The sequence below is a fragment of the Clarias gariepinus genome, chromosome 28 (assembly GCF_024256425.1).
Source record: "Clarias gariepinus isolate MV-2021 ecotype Netherlands chromosome 28, CGAR_prim_01v2, whole genome shotgun sequence".
Lineage (NCBI taxonomy): Eukaryota > Metazoa > Chordata > Actinopteri > Siluriformes > Clariidae > Clarias > Clarias gariepinus.
Genome location: NC_071127.1, coordinates 9,393,390 through 9,415,432, shown reverse-complemented (window position 1 = coordinate 9,415,432; position 22,043 = coordinate 9,393,390). Strand labels below are relative to the sequence as shown.

The window sequence follows — 22,043 nt, the reverse complement described above, 5'->3', positions numbered from 1 at the left end:
TTGTCACTTCTCTCATCCTGTTGACTTCCTGTTGTAAAGATCTGTCCTGCCGACACGCCTGTACTTGTTTCCTGTTATCTTATCCTTAAGCATTGAGAAAAACTAAACAGGCTTTGCTTTAGTTACAGTTAACTTGAACCAGAATATAGAGCTGGAGTTTAAAAAAAGGAAAAAAAAGTCAGCTTTGGTTAACATGGTGCTCGAGGAAATGTTTAAACTATGCATAAATTAAAGTCATTTTGTCTTTAATTGAGATGAATGTCTGTATGTTGGCTAACAAACTGACATAGAAAGCAAACCGGCATCGTAAACACTATATATAATTAACTAGTTGTATGTGTGTGTGTATATATATATATATATATATACATAACTTTATTCCCACTATCCTGGTGTAAACCTTTGCAACATTCAGACACATGTAACAGCAGTTTGTGAAGTTAAATTTTTAAGTTAAATACTGATCTTTCATACGGTAAAACATCAAATAATCTGATTAGCTGTGTTATCGTGTTATTTGCAGATCATTATCATGCGGTTTCCACAATCTGTACATCTTATAAACTGGGTCAGAGATGCGCGTTTCTCTCCATCACCTCAAAGTTGCTAAATATTTTACAAATAAATGCACTTATGACGATATGTATACAGTACCAAAAAACAATAGATTGTTACTTGAACTATGCTTGATGGGAAATAACTAAATAATGAATAAAAGGCTTTGGATGAACAGAGACAATCAGTCAGTGAGGGTTTTCAACCTTGAAAGATTTAAAGCACTAAAATGAACATCACCTGAGGGTAAAGATATACTGTAGCTCCCCTTTTAAGAGGCGTAAAAGATTTATTGACCCTGGCAGTGAAATATGATTTATTTCTGCGCTTATGTTCTTAAACTGCAGTAAGGCCACAGCTCCTGTCCTTCACTGGTATTGACGGACTTGGAAGTGATGTCTGAAGATGATGTCTAAGTTATTTCCAGCTGAGTAATCTGATTGGACGAGATGCATTGTATTAGTGGTGATAATGGACCATAACAGCACTGGAACGTTTAACTGTATGTATCTGTCCATGTCATAGGTGTTCTACAATAGTTAATTACACTAAGTGTCGGATAAAAGTAGGTCTGTACGGTCCGCATTACTGAGGAGAGAGCAGCTGCCTGCCAAAAGCCACCCCTTATAGTACCGGTAAGATTTTAAAACTAGTTTCATTCCTGTTAATAACACTTTCAGATGTGCAGGATTTGTTATTGTTCGGAGCAAAATAATTGGTTATATCAACAAACTAATCATAGTGTATTGATATTAAGGTGGAACCTTACAGCTTTGACCTCAACGCAGACGTGCTGATATTCTGTACAACGGCACTCCTGCTCGTGTAAGATTGTTAAATATACAGGGAGTCCCCCGAATTATGAACGTTCGAGTTAGGAATTTCTGCAGATACGAGCGGACCGCGGTTTTATTTCCGGTTCAATCACAGAAGTAGCTCACGTGTATTGTACAAACGGACACTACAATGCACCAGATACCAATATATACAATTATATACAGTATTTTCAGCATGTAAGTGAATGTATAAAATGTCCAAAGTCCGGTATATTGTATGTGTGTGCGCCTGTGTGGGGGTGAGGTAGAAATGAGTCGGTTTCAATAAATCAGTCCGGGATCACGATAATAGAAAATATCTGTCTGTCCTGATGGTGAATAATCCTAATTTTTACAGTCAACACAGTGGAAAACAACTCTGAGACAAAATGGCGCCTGGGATTCCCCTCATCATTTAAAGGGGAGGCGACAACAGTTACAGCAAGTCGAGGACTACGAGTACAACGGCTTGGTTGTTTCTCGATTCTGAAAAATCGCAGGCTTGTATTAACAGTTCAATCTTACACCTTTATCGTTTCTATATTAAAAGCTAACAACGGGACTCCACAACGTTACCAATCCAAATGTATTTAAGAATTAAAACTGTGTGTACTTTTGATATGAGAGTTCATTTGGAATTTTTAGAAGGCGTCTTCAGCGTCAGAACTAAACAGTCAAAAAATTTTCCACCACAGGAAAGATTCGATATATAATATGATAATCCTATGGAGTTAAAGGAACTAAACACTTTTTAACATTTTAACATAACGACTGTTAATCATTTTCTGTAACACAGCACCATGAAAGGTTTTTATTCTTCACGTAAGCCGCTAAAGAGCACCCGAATCCGAAGAAACAGCACTGACACAACAGCAGTTTGCATTTTTGTATTTAATTATGAAACTCTGAATACTGGTAAGTGCTATGAGAAGTACCAAAAAGTCCTTAGGGTGCATTATGTAGGAAAGAAAAAACAAAGTGTTGTCGTTCTTTTTTTTCTGTTAAAAAGAAAAGCTTACAGGTTAACACTTTGCTGTAGGTTTGCGACAACTTGCGATTGCAACTGCAACCGGTTCTGAAATATAAAAAGGAAAACCTGTACCTAATGCACCTTTCACTGTTGAGCATTTCAATACTAACGTTAACTCAATACAATATTGCACACGTTTAACATTATTAGAATAAAAGTATAGCTGTAACTAAACAAACAAAGTAGTGGTGATTTTTTTTCTCGATAAGCACTAAACATAGATTAACACAGATTAGTGTATCAGGCACAGTAACACTCTTTAACAACTCCATATCCATCATGCCTTCATTAATAACTACTGGAACAGCTTACTACTCGGCTATTTTACACTGATGCTTCAGTAACGATCGAGATCACGTGGCTTGACCCAGACATGCAAACGAAAATGAAACAGGCACTGCACTCGTATTAAAAATAATAATAATGATAAAAAAAATATCACTAACGTAATCAAAGGAAAACAAATTTCAAAGGAAATAAATGAAACCTTAGAAAAGGTAAATAAAATCCTTTACGGATAATTTTTTTTTTAAACATCTTGGTTCTATAGCTTAAAATAATCAAAGCCTTTTTTTCCCTCCTCCTCTCTCTTTTAAATAAACATATAAGCATCAGAGACATTTCAAAACCCGTGTAAATGCTGGATTACTAGATCTACAGATTTAGTTTCTCTGGTGTACATTCTCACTGATCTTCGCTAACAGTCCGTGTGAAACGCAGGCTACCAAATGCTCCTCTAGACTCCTCCCAGGCATCTTCTACACACGTCTTCTCCATGTCCGCTTTATCGCGTCTGCTCAACTGCAGCACAGAGAAAAATAAAAAATAATTATTTAATTAAAGCGACACATGAAATTAACCAACATACAAGGGCACGAGCAGCAAACAGTAAATCTGTCAAATTTATTTAAAAAATAAAAACAGTAAAATTTATTTATTTCGCATGGATAAAATCAAATCCTTTGGAGGATTATTGTTTACCAAAGTGGCACTAAACACATCACAGCCTGATGACTGCCTTTAATCATTCGCTCTACGAGTTTTTTTGGCCTGCAAGTTTTACGTTCAATCACATATCCTATTTCAGGGCTGCTCGGAATGCCGTATTTCTTATTTCTTGTCTTTTCGGTTTGGTGAGTTTCGGAGATGGAACACACTGAGGTCAGAGGTGATAAATCTTGCTGTACTCTTATCTCTCCAGGCCTGCTTTACACTCTCATCTCACTCCTCTTTAAATGAGCTTTGGAGAAGTTCTGTTATGATCCAAAAAGAGAGAGACACACAAATACAAATAAACACTCCGGAATCTTGAGAGCCAAAGCCGTCTGCGGTCTGTTCACTCGTATTTGCTGAATTTCTAACACTGAGAGATTGCGTGTTTAGAGGGCTCGGCATTTTGGGCTTTATATTGGGTTTACCCATGCGTCATTTTATTTAGCACGTTCTTCAAATCATACTGTTGTTTAAAAAAATAAAAACACCATTTCAGAAGGGTCAAAATTATTTAATAAAGAAATAACTGAAGAAGATTATAAATAACTGGAACTGGGTTAAGAACCCAAATGTGGAACGCGGGGGAAAAAAATTTGCATGGTTAAAAAAAATAATCAACAGTAAAAACCATATTGGGTCCATATTGACTAAGCATTTCAGAATCACTCATAGGAATCGGGCTCAAAGTTCATACAGTAGTGAAAATCTTCCTATCTCAGAGTAGGACATAAAAGTTATTTATAAAGCTTCACTTTCTTAGGGAAAGCATGTGACATCACTTTTTACAAGACTGAGAGCCATAAAGTGGGCTGCACGTTATAGTGAGTGTTGTAGTTTTGACAGGTAGTTGTGTGAAAGCTTTATGCACACTGACAAAACTTATGCATATGTGACTCAGCTGCATGACGTTACCTTAATCAGACTGCTCCAATCGCAACTGTTTAAATCCCCTATAATAGAGCTGTGTACGATGGTCACAATCTGATCAAACTTATTTCAAAAAGAGAGCGAAACTGAAGTGATTTCCTATTTTAAGAATCTTGATAATTAGCTCTTACTCCTACTCCTGCAAGTAGGAGTAATTCTGAGAATTCTGGGCCACTTTAGGAGCGATTACCTACTCTGAGACACCCTAAGCTACAGTATGTTTAATATTGAAAGTACGAGCATTTTCAGAGACACACTCACAGTGTGGTGAGTTTGCAGGATTGCTAGTCGGATTAATCAGAAACCCGTTTTCAATTCGCTAGGAAGCATAAATACATACTGTAGATATAGAAGTGTATAGAAGAAGAGATGCAGGACTTCCAGGGTAAAGAACTAATTCGTTCAGCACTTACTGTAAGACGAGATGTCGATCTCCTCTGGAAGCTCGCTGATGTTCACCTCGAACCTGTCCTGAACGTCGTTCAGCGTCCGGGCATCGCTCTCGTCCGACACGAACGTGATGGCCAGACCTTTCGTTCCAAACCTGCCTGCCCTGGCCACCTGAGGAACGATAAGAGTTTGGGGAAAACAAGAGCGGTATAAAGCGTCATGAATATTATATGAAGTCAATATTAAAATGGTGAATTATTAAAATGTTAGAGATAGAAATATTAAAAGGCATCATAATAACATTAACGCTTTACTTGAGCAAAATGTACTGGACAAATTTTAAATAAAAAATAATATGAACAAAAATAATAATAACAATCCACAGTTGTCACAGTTTATACCTTTGAACAAATACCAATAAGGGTTAAATAAAAAAAAAATAATAAAAAAATAACATTGTAAATAAAATGTCATTTAGTTGTTGACATTTTGAAATCTTTACTATATAAATGTTTTATTGTACACTAAACTATGTTGCCAAAAGTATTCGCCCATCTGAATGCATATGAACTTGAGTAACATCCCATTCTTAACCCATAGGGTTTAATAATATGATGTTGGCCCCGCCCCCTTTGCCGCTATAACAGCCACAACCCTTCTGGGAAGACTTTCCGCAAGGTTTAGGAGAATTTCTGACCGTTCTTGACCATTCGTGAGGTCAGACACTGATGTTGGAACAGGAAGGGGCCGTCTTCAAACAGCTCCCACTAAGTTAAGAGAACGGAATTGTCCAAAATGTCTTGTTATACAGAGTTCACTGGAAAGTAAAGGGCCGAGCCCAACTCCTAAAAAACAAACCTCCAACATGACTGCGTACCAGTGCACAAAGCGACTTCCATAAAGACATGGATGAGCAAGTTTGGTGTGGCACCTTTGTTTTGAATTAGAGCGGAGACTGTGTGCCACGGCTTCAGTGTCTGATCTCATGAATGTGCTTTTGGATGGTCAAAAAAAAATTCCCATAAACACAATCTTGTGGAAAGCCTAACAAAAAGAGTAGAAGCTGTTATAGCTGCATATGTGGCGGGGCTAACATCATAGTGTTAAACCCTATGAATTAAGAATGTGATGTTACTCAAGTTCATATGCATGTGAAGTTGAGGGCAAGCTAATACTTTTTGCAATATACTGTACATGTTGAATACATCACGTTACTTTAACCTGCTGTTATTTTATCCAAAATGATAAAATCTCTAATTTCTAAGCCAACCAACCCTGTGCAGGTACGTGTCTGAATCCTCGGGCATGTCGTAGTTGAAGGCGATGTTGACTCTCTCGATGTCCATTCCTCTGCCGAACAGGTTCGTGGCCACGAGGATGCGCCTCTGAAAGTCTTTAAACTGCTGATATCGAGCGAGCCTGTGGGAACCGTTTGAAACGTCAAGTTGCTGCAGGGGAAATGACACTGGTGAAGCAGAGTGCGTCTTTGTGTGTCTGTGTGTGTTTAAGACCCCATTCCCACAGCCAGTTTAAGGCGGGAATATCGCGCTGTCGTTGCCCCACGGCGTTCCCGAATGAAAGGAACTGAAGTGGCATTGAGGGCCATTGTTGACTTCAATCCAGGAACAGAGGCGGTGACGGGGCGAGAGGAGATCTGTGTGAAACGACGTTTCGATATCTTATACTAAGTAGATCCGAGGTGCCCTTACTGTGGTGAGTAACAAAACTGAAAGTCTCAGCTGAGCTTGAGACTGCTGATCAGGACCAGATTTTTTTGTTTTGAATCACCTTACAAATATTGAAATGCTTCAGAGTACGATCGAGAGCACGGGGGTCATTCTAGCGTTGGAAAAAAAAACTCAACCTTTTCCGGACAAACCCTACCTTCTGCGATGTAATAATAATAATTTACAAGAATTCAGCTTTGTCTATGATTGGTTACATCGCCAGAGCTTTTAAGATAGGACCCAATCCTAGGTGGGACTTCTCAGATATGTTGAGAAATGCTGGTTATTTGGGGAAACATTACATCATTTAAATGTATGATGTAATGTAAATTTGCATGGCTAGCACCTTAACACTCAGTTTAGCCGTCTTTGTTGTTTTGTAACGTCTTTGTTGACGTTTACTAGACATATTGTGTCTCCTCTGATTGCTGCTTTACACAAAGGCGGCTTATCATGGGCTGTGTGTTAATTATAAAAACATGGGAGGGGGAAAAAAGCGCAATATTCCAGGGGGTCGGCGATTTTAATGTGAAAGGGTGCAGATGACATGGTCTGGTTTCGCACCTCTCCTCCTGAGGCATTGCTCTGTGGATGGCGATGGCGGGGAAGTTCTGCTCCACGAGCAGCTGAGCAAGAGCGATGCAACGCTGCACTGACTTCACAAAGATCACCACCTACAACAGCCAGAACACACACACACACACACACACACACAAAAAAATATCAGATTACAAAACTAAACTCAAGCTAATAATAAAATGTCAAAGTAACAGGAGAGACGTTACCTACTCTAAATATTCAAATAGGTTTATAAATAATATGCTCAAGCTAATTAAACTTAAAATCCATATGATTAAAAGTGTGCTCGCTAATGTTTAAAAGTATTTACACCCTGGTATAGTCTTCGGACGAAGTTTGAAAAACACGCATTCGCTCTGAATTCAATTAAATTTCATTTGTACTTTTGTCACAGTTGTCATTGTTGCAAAGCAGCTTTACACAATCAACAGAAAATTATGGAAATTTGTATGAAATGCGAAGATGATTAGATGCTCCCTGAGAGTCTGTAGAAAAAAGGGAGGCCGCTGTTTATTCATAAAGAAATGTATTTGTGGTGGAGTATAAAAGATTTTAAAGATCCAGTTTGCAAAGTGCAAACTATCTGTAATAATCACATAAAAATTAAAGAAAACTTTAAAGACTTTAAAGACTAGGGATTGTAACTATATAAAGTTCAAACACAGTACACATCATACATAGCTTGCAGTGAATAAATAGATTTTAAGTCACTTCTTTATTTTATTGTTTTTTTATTCATATTTTTATTTACTTAAGATTAAATTTAATTGAATGCAAATTTTACATCAAAATGTTTTATTTATTTTAGTAAATATAGGAGAAACTTTCTTATACTTGTATACGGATAAAAAATTGTATTGCTACTCTATGTTTATTACGCATAATACTCTACTTAAATAAGTAATAATTAAAAATGCGCAGGATGTTAACAATCCATGCTCACCGGGTGTGAATACGATCGAACAGGCTCTATCATGGACGTACGCTCGTTTTATTAACTATCCAGTCTATGAAATCCCAGCAGGGTGGGCATAGTTGAAGTAGAGATTTTTCTATAATGAATAAGTAATGCTGTGGAGAGTTGCGCCGAGGTACCTGGTTGAACTCCAGCACATCCAGCAGATCGAACAGCTTCCTGTTCTTCTCGTTGTCCTTCAGCTTGACGTAGTACTGCTGCAGGCCGTGCAGGGTCAGCTTGGTCTCGTCGTCCACAAAGATCTCCATGGGCTGGGATGAGCAGTGGGACGGCATGGCGGGATTGGTGGGCGGAAGGGAGGAAGGAAGGGTACAGGGGTATAAGGACGCAGAGATGCAGGAAGTAGAATTTTACAAGGTAGGATGTATGTGGGGCAAGACAGGGTATGTTTGGGGGAGGGGGGTGGAGTAATAGAGAGGAGGGTAAGTGAAACAGGAAGAGGAGAAGCAGGTAAAAAAAAAAAAAAAGGACGTGGGTTAGACACACCCACCCCTCCCCCTCCTTTTCCTCACAGTAATCGATTTAGACTTAATATATACGATTCAATCCTACACAAGTATAAGATGTAAATTATATTTCCTTTACCATGTAGGTCTATTAATCTTTATTCTATATGATTAAGCCTATAATGTTTCATGCCGTTCTATTAGAATGACAGAATTGTTAAACTGTATGAAATGATACAGTAAAAAAAAAAAAACCTTACTCGATAATATATTGCTGTCCGTGTCGGATTGTTCTGTAAAAATAAATCTACAACTATCGAAGAGGACAACTACGAGAGCATTTTCCGCACTAATTTCTATTAATTAAAGACAAATAAATATTGTAATTTTCCGACATAACCCTCTTGCTTCTTAATCAACTTTGTCCATCTGTTAACATCTTTCGTGTTAAAATTTTTTTTATTCTGAGCTGCGAGCCACCAATGCGTCGCCGTCTTCATTTCTTCATCAGAAGTGAAACTTCATCCTCGTAGGGCTGCTTTCAGGGGACCAGAGAGGTAAAAGTCAGATGAGTGAGAGACCAGGCCTATAGGAAAGATGCTTTAACACCTACAGTAAGAATAAAGTTTTTAAAGAACGTCGACAGTGTGAGCGGATGATGTGCAAGATCACGACGCCCTCGGGTATCAGTCCTATGCGTTTAATCCGAAGTCTAAACTTTAGCTCTCCGATAAGCATCTTACTGTAAAAAGTACTGTCGATTGTCGAACCTTTTTCCCTGATGATGGCCCAATACTTTTGACACTTGAGAATCCCAGAAAACTGTAAGCGTTGATGAATTTTCCAGCTGATGGTCGACTTAAACTTTGAACTTTTTTCTGATGGCGGCAGTCAAACCCGTTCTCTTTGTCACTAAATGTTCCACGCTCCGCAGACGTGTTACAGTTTAATCAGTTTAAGCCTTAAACATTCCTTTTACCCTGACAAGCATGTGGCTGTTACGTCCGCGTCCATCTCAGATCTAAGAGCGTTAAAACTTTAGTCAGTTAGAGATCCAGTTAAACTATTCCTCTCTCTGGAGTCTGATTTAACTTCTGCTTCAGTATACGTTTAAATTAATGAACGAGAAGAACCTTTATGCAGGCCTTATTCAATAAACAGTCCACTACAAGAAAGATCTCATTTAAACAAAGAACATACTTGATCAGTCCGACGCCTACGGCAGGCTGATATAGCTAACAAGTAATAAAAAAAAAAAAAAAAACTGTCACACTTGCGCTATGGTGTCCCGAATGGCACCCTAAACCCTGCGGACCCTCTCCAATTTCACAGTTGAAGTGCAAATCTGTGACGCGTGAGTGATCTAGGGGGTTTGACGGCGGCCTTATGGGACACTTCTCAAGACTTCATTACATTCCGAATGTGCTTTTACAGCGTGCCTCGCTGTTTAGTAACTCTGACAGGCCGAGGTGTGAAATTGTGGTCATTACTCACTCGATCGCTTCTGCGAATAAAACAAGGGGGGAAAGATATAACGGTTGTGATTAGACGAGCAAAGTTTTTTTTTTATATGAAGTTTATATAACGGATCAAATGCAGATTTTATGAATACAAGCTGTTTAACTCTAATGCTGCTTTATAAGTTGAATTAATAATGAAGAAAACGTCATTTGAACATTTTTTTTTTCTTCTGCTGTGGATTTGCTCATGCGTGATGAAGGATTCAGATAGCGCTTTCATCTGAGTGCCTTTCACAAACTGGTGATGCAGCACGAGCAGCAGGTTGAATACTTTTAAACATAACTGTTAAACCATGTGTTAATGTCGACCGGCAACGTCTTGAGCATATTTGTTTACATACTTGCCTATACACTACATGCAGTACAGGTAGACCTCGGTTTACGAACGAGTCTTGTATGCCTCTGACGCGAATATACAACGTAGAGGGATACCAATCCACTGTCCCTCTTTACCCACACTGCCATTATGTGGCCAAAAAACTTAACCGCACCCAAGGAAATGAAAATCACACCTCAAATTTAACAGTGTTGTCTCTGCGCCATTAAATCGCGAGGGGAATCCGGACCCCATTTTTGTCTCAGAGCTGTGTTCCACTGTATTGGACTGTAAACTCAAGGATTTTTTTTCCGGAATTAAAATTATTTACCATCAGGACAGCTTTGATGTTCATTGCAACCGGAGAGGCCGACTCATTTCTCCCGCACATGCACACATACAATATTTAAACATTTTATACATTTACTTACACACTGAAAATATTATATATAATTGTAAATATTGGTATCTGGTGCACTGCAGTGTCTATTTTTCGTACAGTGAGCTACTTCCATGATTTGTTCGCACCTACGAACGTCATTCGTAGAACATGTTCGTATCTGAGGAAAATCGTAAAACTCAGATGTTTGTAAGTTGGGGACGACCTGTATTCGTAAAACTGTGACATTAACAGAATCACTATACAGAATGAATCGCCTCCTGGGTATCGCGATAATATTGTATCGGCTGGTCCCTGGTGATTCCTATCTCTACTGTATGCCATACGTCGTATAAAAAAAGAGAATTCATGCAAAACTGTGTTGATTCCTCAGTAGTGTCCCCCCGTACCGGAGAATCCACTCAGACAGTTTTGCATGAATTAAACAAACATGGCGAGTTAGATAGATATTATCCCCCCCCCTCACCCCCCACAAGACTGTATTAGTCAACATGCAGTGAGAAATAATGTACACATCATATAGCTGGCAGGTGAAGCTGCTTGTATGATTTGCTAAAAGGTGGAAAAGATCACCAGAGTGATAAATCTCACCAAACTATTTAGTTAAATGTATAATTTTTTTTGTTTCTTTTTGATGTTTCTAACTTACAATGTGTGTTGTGTCTGTATTTGTGTCTCTGTGTGTGTGTGGATATCACGGTGCATGATTCCTCTTGTTATGCGTGGTGGGATGGACACGGCTTCCCACGTGGCTTCCTGACGTGTTGTCAGATCTTCATGGATGATATTCCACAGTGGAAAACATTCCCCGCTTTGTTACTCATTCGAGTCTCTGCTGTGTGTTCCGTCCTTCCTGCTTCGCCTCTCGTACACCTTCGTCCTTCTCTTCTCTTCAGGTCGATCTTGTCGCTTCTTGAGCGGCTCGACGAAGGAGTGGTCCGTCTTCAGGTGGGTGGGGGAGCAGACGGCCATGTTTACTACTCGGCTGACGACTTGATTGCGCAATCAAAAGGGAGGAAAGCTTTATGTTGTTTGTTTGGGGTGTAGATTCCCGTTTTATGTAATTAGCGATCGTGCAGGGCCGGGGGGAGGGGGGGGATTCGTTTTTGAATAAAAGAGCAAGAGGATTTGTGAGCTGCAGGCTGGCCAGCGTTAAACATAACAGCCCTCATAAACGGGGGAAAATAAAAATGTAAAAAATCCTGATTGTCTTAAACCACTGGCTTGCTATCTTCTTTTTTCTCAATCTGTTTGAAAATCACATCACAGCTTGCTTGGATGGTTTTTGTTCACCTTGAATTACACCTATTTCTCAGCCTACCCTAAACTGCTGTGAAGGAGAAGCATAATAATTGCAGCTCTTCTCCGCTTTTCATTCAAAGCATGGCCATATGGGACGTGATAATTGAAAATACTGATCTAATCTGAGGCGATGTTTTGACAAGAAGTGTGTTGGCTAAAATGTGCGTTTTTTTTTTGTTTTTTTTTCTCGAGGAGCTGTGTAGCAGGCGGAACTGCTGCAGAATGGACTGGATGTGACGGTGTACTCTCACTAAGCTGCGCTAATACCACAGAGTGACATTCTTCCAACTGGGAAATGTAGCGCCGGCTGCCAAGTTAGGAATTAAATCTGCTAGCTGTCGCCTGTGCTGTGAAGCTAGTGAGAAACGAACAGGCCATTCTGCTCTACACAGCCTCTCTCTCTCTCTCTCTCTCTCTCTAACTCGACTACTCCTGTCCTAACGTCAGCCCTTTGCTAGTGCTAGGGCGGGGGCTGCTGCTGCTGCTAACGGGAGGGGTAGTTGCCGTGGTAAAACGAGAGGAGGTGTAATTACGTCTTGCATGAACTTTCGGCAGACGGGCCGGATTTCTTTGCTCAAGGTGGCGCTGAACATCATGACCTGCTTCTCGTGTGGGGTCATGCGGAAAATCTCCTGAACGTCACGTCGCATGTCTGAAAGAAGAAGAAGAAGAAAAAAAAAGGTCTCTTTTAGATTCACAAAGCAAATTATGTGATTTCACTGAGACGTTTTTCATGTTCAGATGAGACTCTCATGTGACTTTGTGGATAAACAAACAGCTTCAGATTCCTCATTCTTATGACAGTAAACAACTCATCCTCACAGTGTCTCCTTTAAACCCCCTCCTTATGACCACCACCTCCCTCGGAAAACTGTCTGCCCTCAACACCACCTTGCCAGACCCCCCCCCTTCCTTTTAAAAAAACATTTACCCTTGAACATTGCATCCCGCAGAACCCTGCATCCCTTTAAGCACTGCCTTCTTTTAAAACACCACATACATATAAACAACATCTCCACTGAACACTGTTTCCCTCTCAACACCACCTCCGTCTAAACATTGCGTTACTCCTGAATACCGCCTTCCCCTGAATGATGCCTCCCTATCAACATTACCTCCCTCAAACAACAAATCCCATCAAAAATAGCCTCCCCCAAACACCACCTACTCCCTATAAACACTGTATCCGCGTACACAAACCTTCTGAACACTGCGTCACCTGAACACTGCGTCATCTGAACACCATATACCTCTAAACACCACATCCCATTGGAGACCACATCCCCCTAAACAACGCCTTTTCCTGAACACGCCATCCCCTTAACCACGCCATCCCCTTAAACAAACACGTTATCCCCTTAAACAAACATGCCATCCCCTTAAACAAACACGCCATCCCCTTAAACAAACACGCCATCCCCTTAAACAAACACGCCATCCCCTTAAACACGCCATCCCCTTAAACACGCCATCCCCTTAAACAAACACGCCATCCCCTTAAACAAACACGCCATCCCCTTAAACAAACACGCCATCCCCTTAAACAAACACGCCATCCCTTTAAACACGCCATCCCTTTAAACACGCCATCCCCTTAAACACGCCATCCCCTTAAACACGCCATCCCCTTAAACACGCCATCCCCTTAAACAAACACACCATCCCTTTAAATACGCCATCCCCTTAAACACGCCATCCCCTTAAACACGCCATCCCCTTAAACACGCCATCCCCTTAAACAAACACACCATCCCTTTAAATACGCCATCCCCTTAAACACGCCATCCCCTTAAATAAACACGCCATCCCTTTAAATACGCCATCCCCTTAAACACGCCATCCCCTTAAACAAACACGCCATCGCTTTAAACAAGGCATCCCCTTAACCACACCATCCCTTTAAACAAGGCATCCCCTTAACCACACCATCCCTTTGAACACGCCATCCCCCTAAACACGCCATCCCCTTAACCTCTTTCTCCTGAACACCACCTCCCTCCGGACACTGCGTATATTTCAACACCTCATCCCTTTTAAAGAATGTTATCCATTTGAACGCTGTACTTTCTTTGAACACTTTAATTACTCTGAACACTGTAATCACTTTGAAACCCTTAATTCCTTTTAATAAACCGTCATTTCTTTGAGCTCAGTAATCGCTCCTGACGACCGACACGACGTCCTCTGTGGCCCGAAGCTTTCATTTATGAAAAGCCTCTCACCGAGCTGTTCCAGCATCTTGTCGCACTCGTCCAGGATGAAGTGTTTGATGTGGCGCAGGTTGAGACTCTTGTTGCGCGAAAGGGCCAGGATGCGGCCGGGCGTCCCCACCACTATGTGAGGACTCTCTCTCTTCAGCGTCTCCTCGTCCTTCTTTATGGGCAAACCGCCAAAGAACACCGCCACCTGAGGCGACAGAAAACAACGGAAAAGCATTAAGCCAAGTGCACTGAGGAGAATAACAACTTTTATTTACACAACACTGTTTTCTCACCCGAGTGTTCCTTTTAAAATAGAAATAAAAAAATAAACACACAGATATACACGATACACGATAACAGGATAAAACCTGTACAGTATTTGATTTAGAAGCAAAAAAAGAAGATTCTAGATTTAAAGCCTATGAAACGATTGGGGTTGTAAATTTAAAAGACATTTTAAAAAACATTTTCAAACCTTGACAGCAGGCATGTACTTGGAGAAGCGCTCGTACTCCTTGCTGATCTGGAAAGCCAGTTCTCGGGTATGACACATCACCAGCACTGACACCTGAGAATGAGAATAACATTTTTTTTTTTTTAAGTGAAGGTTACTGTGAATCATTTACATTTGTTCTGGTGCAATGATTCACCATGAGAAGTCACAATTTAGTGTAAAGCATGGTGGTGGTGTCATCATGTTGAGAGATACTCTTACGGCGTTAGATTGTTTCCAAGAATACTTGACCCTATAGTCTGGTTCGTTTTGATCAAAGAGAACACGATCGTTCCAGGCTCGGGAAGCGTGCCGAGCACCGATCGATCAGATATGGAATCAGTGCCATGTGTCTCCTCTGAAATCTCCACATGCATGTAACATGTGGCAATCTCTTAGCTGATACAGTGGGATGGCAACGCGAGAGCGTCTCTCTTGACCTTTTTTCTGAAATATCAGTGATATTAAGCGTTGCAACCCCACATGGGACTAAAGTAAGTAGGAACCAGCTGCAATACAGAATATGTTTTATTTCTGATACTTTGTCAAAAATATGCCAAATACCATATTAGATCCACCCTGATTTATTGCACTTTTTGGTGCTAACTCGCCTTAATAACGACTCGTTGCCACCAGTGGGCGCTCACTTGATGAAAGAGGTCTTGATAGTCTTAAACAAGATAACCACCTCGTTCTCTTTTTCTCTCGTGTTTAATGGTGGCTTGCAAACCAAGTACTGTACATGCATACTGCCACCTGCTGTATCAGAGAGAGTAAATACGCAAGTGTGCCGAGTACGGAGAACGAAAACAATAAGTGAGTTCTGATCGGCCCATAGTACCGTGCGAAATACACTTCTCAGGGTGTTCAGTCATGTTAAAAGTGATTCAAAAACGGAGGGAGCGAAACTGTTCAGTTCAAAGGAAACTGCGAATGGTGTAGGGAATGAGTGAACAACAGGTCTTTATTTAAATTATTTAAATAATTTATTTACAAGTTATACACATTTCAATAAATATTATCAGTTTTCATTTCAAGAAATATTTAATATTTAATGTCCGTAGGGTGAAATTTCTGCGGCGGCAGCAACATGTTTCCAAGGTGCTTATGTTACCATGGTAACGCACGGAGAAAGTGACAGGTATTTTACCTGTCCGGTCACTGGCTCGAGCTGCTGAAGTGTCGCCAAGACAAAAACGGCCGTCTTCCCCATACCTGACTTAGCCTGGCACAACACGTCCATGCCCAGGATGGCCTGTGGAATGCACTCATGCTGAACTGAAAGAAGAAGAAGAACATCCACTGTCAGTTTACACAGTTCTAGATGAAGCCATGTATCTCCACACACACTGCTGTATCGTGTTACTTCTCATCCCTCTTACCTTCGGACGGATGCTCGAAGCCGCAGTCCACGATAGCCCTGAGGAGCTCGGGCTTTAACAGGAAGTCCCTGAACCCCGAGGAGTGGATGGAAACGTAAGATCCTTTGAGTCCCTCTTTCTTAAAGGCCACAGTGCTGCCGTCCCCGACGAGACCTCCGTCCCCGACGCCTCCTGCCGCGTCCACCTCATCCTCCTCGTAGTCTAACAGCTCGCTGTCCACGTCGTTCTCCGTCATTCTGGAGGGGGGAAGAAAAATAAGCGCAGATCAGAACATATTGAGTGAACAGGATGATACAGATAGTTCTGGAGTACTTTGTTCTGAACATTCACGCGTTTTCTGTCCTTCAACACAGCTTTCCTTTGAAGCCGATGTGTTACAGGGGGAACACAGTTCAGAGAAACACTGTTGTTTTTAACTTACAGGTTTGTATGCTCTATAATAAGAAGAAGAAAAAGAATCTCTACAAATTATTATTATTATCACATTTTCTCCAAACTCAGCTACTCAAACCCAGTCATTACACACACTTAAACAAGTCTCAAAACACTGCAAGCACAAATTAGTCGAAAATCATATAGTTAAAAGAAGCTTTGCGCCCTCGCAGCCACTCGACCCGGACGCTCACTGTCAAGTTGAGTTTCGAGGAGGTAAAAAACATTGACGTTTCTTTATGATCCTACTGGTGGCGCACTCTGTACTAGTTACTCATTTTCATCCCGTGTGGTAGGAGTAATTTTGTTGTATGAGTAAGTCTGGAGTGGCAGAGAAGTATGTTAGAGTGGTGCAGGACATGTATGAGAGCTGTAAGACAGTGGTGAGATGTGCTGTACGTGTGACAGAAGAGTTCAAGGTGGAGGTGGGTGCATCAAGGATCGGCTCTGAGCCTCATTTTGTTTGCTTTGGTGATGGACAGGTTGACAGATGAGGTTAGACAGGAGTCTCCATGGACTATGATGTTTGCAGATGACATTGTGCTTTGTGGCGAGAGCAGGGAACAGGTGGAGGAAATTTGGGGAGGTAGAGGTATGCTCTGGAAAGCAGAGGAATGGAGGTTAGCCGCAGCAAGCCGGAATACATGTGTGTAAATGAGAGGGACCCAGGAGGATCGGTGAGGCTACAGGGAGCAGAGGTAAAGAAGGTGCAGGATTTTAAGTACTTAGGGTCAACGGTCCAGAGCAACGGAGAGTGTGGAAAGGAGGTGAAGAGGCGGGTACAGGCAGGTTGGAATGGGTGGAGAAAAGTGTCAGGTGTGTTGTGCCATAAAAGAGTATCAGCGAGAATGAAAGGAAAGGTGTACAGGACAGTGGTGAGACCAGCGATGCTCTACGGCTTAGAGACAGTGGCGCTGAAGAAAAGACAGGAGGCAGAGTTGGAGGTAGCAGAGCTGAAGATGTTGAGGTTCTCCTTGGAAGTGACAAGAATGAATAGGATCGACAATGAGTTCATCAGAGGGACAACCCATGTTAGATGTTTTGGAGATAAAGTCAGAGAGGCCAGATTGAGGTGGTTTGGACATGTTCAGTGGAGAGATGGTGAATAAATCGGTAGAAGGATGCTGAGGTTGGAACTGCCAGGCAGGAGGTCTAGAGGAAGACCAAAGAGGAGATTTATGGATGCAGTGAGAGAGGACATGAAGTTAGTTGGTGGGAGAGAAGAGGATGCAGAGGATAGGGTTAGATGAAGGCAGATGATTCGCTGTGGCGACCCCTGAAAGGGAACAACCGAAAGACAAAGAAGAAGTGCTAGGAGTAATTTATTGTAGTTGACAGAGAAGGGAAACTCTGATCGGCCGGACATGTGGCGCGACAAGACGACAACCGGTGGACGAGTCAGACAAGGTTCTGGTGTTACAACCAGCAACCGCTAACCCCTGGACCGCTAGGGGAAATAAATGAAAAAGTCGTTCGAGGAAAAACTGGTATCAACGAAGCTAAAGCACCTGCTCCACTAAGTATCAAGTTAATTTAGAGTTAAATTTTAAACTCTTTCAGACTCTCTGTTTAAAGTTAGCTTGTAAGTGATATCATTTTAATTAGTTTGTAAATTGTAACAAAAATCAGGGGGAAATTTTATATTGAATTGAAATATTTATAAAATCGAAAATATAGAATAGCAATTTTAATCAAATCGACACTAAGGTATCGTGGTATACTTTTTTTATTTGATTATACAGATTTTTGTTGACCCCATTATGTTCATTTCTAAAGCTGTAACTGGTTGGGATGGCAACAGTCACGTGACCACATAGCCACACTATGTCAACCGTTATAATAACAATATTATAATTATAATTATAATAATTATTATTATTTTATTAAAAACACCTGTGATATGAAATGTAAATAATGTACTACAGTCATAAAACATTACACCTGTTATTTGGACCACTTGTATTAATAATAACGGTGATAAATAACGCTGTACGTTGTAACCTGATTAGCATCGCTAGCTCGCGTTATTGTTTTGCTTTCCCAAAACCCCAAAATAACAACCTGTTGTGCGTATAAAACGTATCACATTTATATCTCACATGCACACAAAAGAAAACACTTACTCCGAATTCACTCTGCTGCAATTTATTTCGTGAATTTCGCTTCACAGGCTCGCGCGTCTCTACTGACGTCATTTGCGTGCGACAGAACCGTCAAAGGCCCCCCGAACACAGAGTGTCCTGTGTACCGCCTGAATGAAAATACAAGCCTTTCCGGATTCTCACGTGTCTGATGTTATTATTCATATTATTATTTTAAATCAGTTTTAACACCATTTAAAACCCGCCAACGGAAAAGTGAGTAAATTATTGACGTTATTGAACGTAGAGAACACGTGCCGAGACGTGGGAGCACCCACGTGTATAGGTTACTGTCGTTTATAGTGTCTCAGTTCATTGCTTGGTATTTATATTTTGAAAAAAAAATTGTTGCACTTATTTTTATTATTATTATTATTATTATTATTAGAAGAAGAAGAAGAAGAAGAATGTCGTGTTTTAAGGGGGATATAAACTTTTGCCCTGAGTGTGGTAATATCCTTCCTATCCCTGGACATCATGATTACATTACCTGTCCTCGATGTGCCTTCAGCATCCCTGTCCGAGGTGAGACTTAATGTTATTTCACTCTCACTTACTTAACCATTAAACACATTCCAACATACAGTTTTTAAATATACAATAAATATGTATGTTTACAGTTTCAACACTAGATGGCGCAGTATATAAACACACTATGTTTTCTAAATGTAATTGTTAAAATATTAAGAAGTGTATTGAAATCGAAGGCAGCAAAGTCACGTAGTGGTTAGCGATGCCGTTTCGCACCTTTAGCATCCGGGTTCGATTCCCACCTCATTTTCTCGACATGCATCCCTATTCGGCCTTGCATATCACAGGTAGGAAGCGGAGGTCAGAACATAGGGTGCTCAAGGGCTCAACAGCGGGTGAGGCATTTCAGCAGTGGGGCTCGAACCCCGACCATCCGATAAGTAACCCAGAGCCTTGACTGTTTGAGCCACCATTGCACTTTTTCTTTTCTTTAACATAGATTATTACTATGCTGACAGCACGGTGGCGTAGTTGTTAGCCCTGTCGCCTTGCACCTACAGGGTCTGGGTTCGAATCCCGCCTTGCGTCTGTGTGCATGAGGTTTGCCTGTTCTCCTTGTGCTTGGTGGATTTCCTCTGGTCTCCTCTCATAATCAAGAGACATGCAGATTAGGGTAATTGCTATGTTCCCAAATTGCCCGTAGTGTGTGCGTATACTGTATGTGTATATATATGTGTGTGTGTGTGTGTGTGTGTGTGTATGTGCCCTGTGATGGATTGCCACCCTGTCCAAGGTGTACCTGACTCCTTGCCCTAAGTCTCTCTCCAGGCCCCAGGATACACAGGATATAAGCGATAGAGAAGATGAATGAATAGGTTGAAATGACAATATAAGAGAAACAGTTTCCGAAGCTGTTTGAGGTTTATGTTCTTTCATGAGCTTGGAAGTGTCAGATGTAATGTTCACAGGACCAAGAAAGATTATGTTTGTTGATGTGAACATGAACGACACATCTGTGGCATGGATTTGTTCATCCTTGTACATCGCCGTTTAAGTAAAGAGAAAGGCTCTGAATGAAAAATGATGATGATAATAGCCTAAATGATTTTAATTAGAGCTTGTGTTACTGTCTGAGTTGCCGTCACAGACCACTTTTGACCACCGGCACTTTGAATAATATTAATTATAATATCGTTAATGTTTGAGCATGACTTGAAACCCTTCTTCTTTGTTCAGAACTTTCAGGGCAAGTCATCAAGTCGTCAGTGGTGTTTAATTCATTAGAGAAGAGTTCAGCTGCCGTAGAGAGTGAAGAAGACTCCGAGCTAAAAGGCCCAGTGGTGAGTTTTGAGCTTTGAGCTTTAATTAACTGGAAGTTTAAATCTCTTAAATAATAAAACCCTGATTCTGGACCAGATTCTCTTGATTACAATAAATGCAAATATTAACGCTATTAATATTTCTATATATTTTTTATTTATTGCACGATGTGTTCATTGTCCTCGAATGGTTAAACAGGTCGACAGGAGGTGTTCACGCTGCAATAAAGAAGGAATGGTTTACCACACGAGACAGATGAGATCCGCTGATGAAGGCCAGACAGTGTTTTTCACCTGCATACACTGCAGGTAAGGTTTCACACGACCCGAACAAGTCAATTAGTTTATCTAAAGTGCCGGATGGAGCTTGTCGCTTTCCGCAAAATGATCCACTAAGGACATTCCATTGACGGTTTAACTAGACGCGCCGAAATCAGATGTAGACTGAGATTTGATTTAGATTAATTTTTTCATGGAGAGGAGCATGAAGTTTAAACTGCCTCTATGAGACTAAGTGCTGAACATGAATTTGGGATGTAGGTATAAATAAGATGCACAGACAACATAAATACAATTTTAATACTAAATAATATATGATTAATAAACTTATTCATCTTTAATTCTTATTGGATCTAATGAACTTCCTGTAAAATCCTTGTAATCAGTCATTTTAGGAATCCAACAACAAATTCAATGTTGTTTACATTTAATATTATTATTATAATTATTATGTTAACTGAAATATGGTCAAATATATATTTATTTATTCTAATATAAATTTTATTTTGACAAAATTAGCATCTAAACACCTAATCATATGAGGTAATTGAGGGGAACATAATACGCAGGGGTAACAAATACATGATTGGGTTTATCAGTGTGGTTTGCATAAATGTACAGGACCGTGCAAAAGTTTTGACACCCCCCACATTACTTTACACTTTCTTGTATTTTAATGTAAAAAGTGACCTATGGATGATTTCAAGTATGAAAAACATCAAACTTAAGGCATGAACCAGTAAGAAACAGGTGCAGATGATGACAGATGATCAGGCGATCTGTAACTATTATACTGCTAATGCTGAATGCTGGAGTGGTTGGAACAGACGAGAGGGGAAATGAGGTCGCTGCTGAGATTGTTAGATAAACAACTCATTTTTAAATTGTATCCTTGGGCACTGTGCAGCCTGTGACAGTAAAATGTTTGTTTCCGTTTCTTTCATTTAATCTAAATTATGTAATCTAACATGAAGAACTGAGAGAGGCCCAAGACTTTCGAACGGCACTGTATCTCTGTTTACTGTACTGTACTTATGATTGAGTTCCAGAAAGTGACTCACTTCTTATCTGATTTTTTGAACAGGTACCAAGAAAAGGAGGATTCATGAAAGGAAATGAGAGCCTTTTTGTGTGTGTGTGTGTGAGCGAGAGAGAGAGAAAAGCCAAGTTGTTTTACTTCTCAATTGTTTTTACAGTATGGTCTGTGTAGTCTGTTTTCTGATAAAAAAAAATAAATAAATAAATTTAACAGCATAAACCACTGTACCGCTTTTATTTTCTGTTAAATTCTTGATTCTCATTGGTCAGAGGATGTGGAACAATATTTTGTTACTGCAGCTGTGAGAGTT

At 40.4% G+C, this 22,043-nt stretch overlaps 2 protein-coding genes across 4 annotated transcripts in view; one reads left to right on the top strand and one right to left on the bottom strand.

The window, feature by feature from the left end:
* Positions 1 to 2,246: 2,246 nt before the first annotated feature.
* On the bottom strand, positions 2,247 to 18,697 carry ddx39b (DEAD (Asp-Glu-Ala-Asp) box polypeptide 39B). Its single transcript, XM_053489617.1, has 11 exons — positions 18,608 to 18,697; positions 16,053 to 16,288; positions 15,821 to 15,948; positions 14,653 to 14,745; positions 14,199 to 14,382; positions 12,510 to 12,628; positions 8,112 to 8,243; positions 7,002 to 7,111; positions 5,985 to 6,129; positions 4,734 to 4,881; positions 2,247 to 3,201 (listed from the first exon to the last, which is right to left on the bottom strand). Exons 2-11 carry the CDS (start codon positions 16,285 to 16,287, stop codon positions 3,185 to 3,187), a joined length of 1,311 nt encoding a protein of 436 aa, XP_053345592.1. The 5' UTR covers position 16,288; positions 18,608 to 18,697; the 3' UTR covers positions 2,247 to 3,184.
* Positions 18,698 to 18,738: 41 nt separating this feature from the next.
* polr1h (RNA polymerase I subunit H) overlaps positions 18,739 to 22,043 on the top strand; it is a 61,199-nt gene continuing 57,894 nt past the window's right edge. The window contains exons 1-5 of one of the 3 annotated variants that reach the window (XM_053489631.1): positions 18,739 to 18,841; positions 19,020 to 19,150; positions 20,333 to 20,436; positions 20,615 to 20,724; positions 21,779 to 21,838. In XM_053489631.1, coding sequence (XP_053345606.1) covers positions 19,033 to 19,150; positions 20,333 to 20,436; positions 20,615 to 20,724; positions 21,779 to 21,803 — 357 coding nt within the window. In that variant the 5' untranslated portion in view covers positions 18,739 to 18,841; positions 19,020 to 19,032 and the 3' untranslated portion in view covers positions 21,804 to 21,838. Of the gene's footprint in view, positions 18,842 to 19,013; positions 19,151 to 20,332; positions 20,437 to 20,614; positions 20,725 to 21,778; positions 21,839 to 22,043 lie in introns of all 3 variants that reach the window. The other 2 variants (XM_053489632.1, XM_053489630.1) reach the window with 2 other exon arrangements.

Coding starts and splice junctions, on each gene's coding strand:
- ddx39b (XM_053489617.1), bottom strand. CDS start 16,287: ATGACGGAGAACGACGTGGACAGCGAGCTGTTAGACTACGAGGAGGAT. Junction 14,746..15,820: donor TCGAGCCAGTGACCGGACAG/GTAAAATACCTG, acceptor TCTCATTCTCAG/GTGTCAGTGCTGGTGATGTG. Junction 14,383..14,652: donor AGTACATGCCTGCTGTCAAG/GTTTGAAAATGT, acceptor CTGTCGCCTCAG/GTGGCGGTGTTCTTTGGCGG.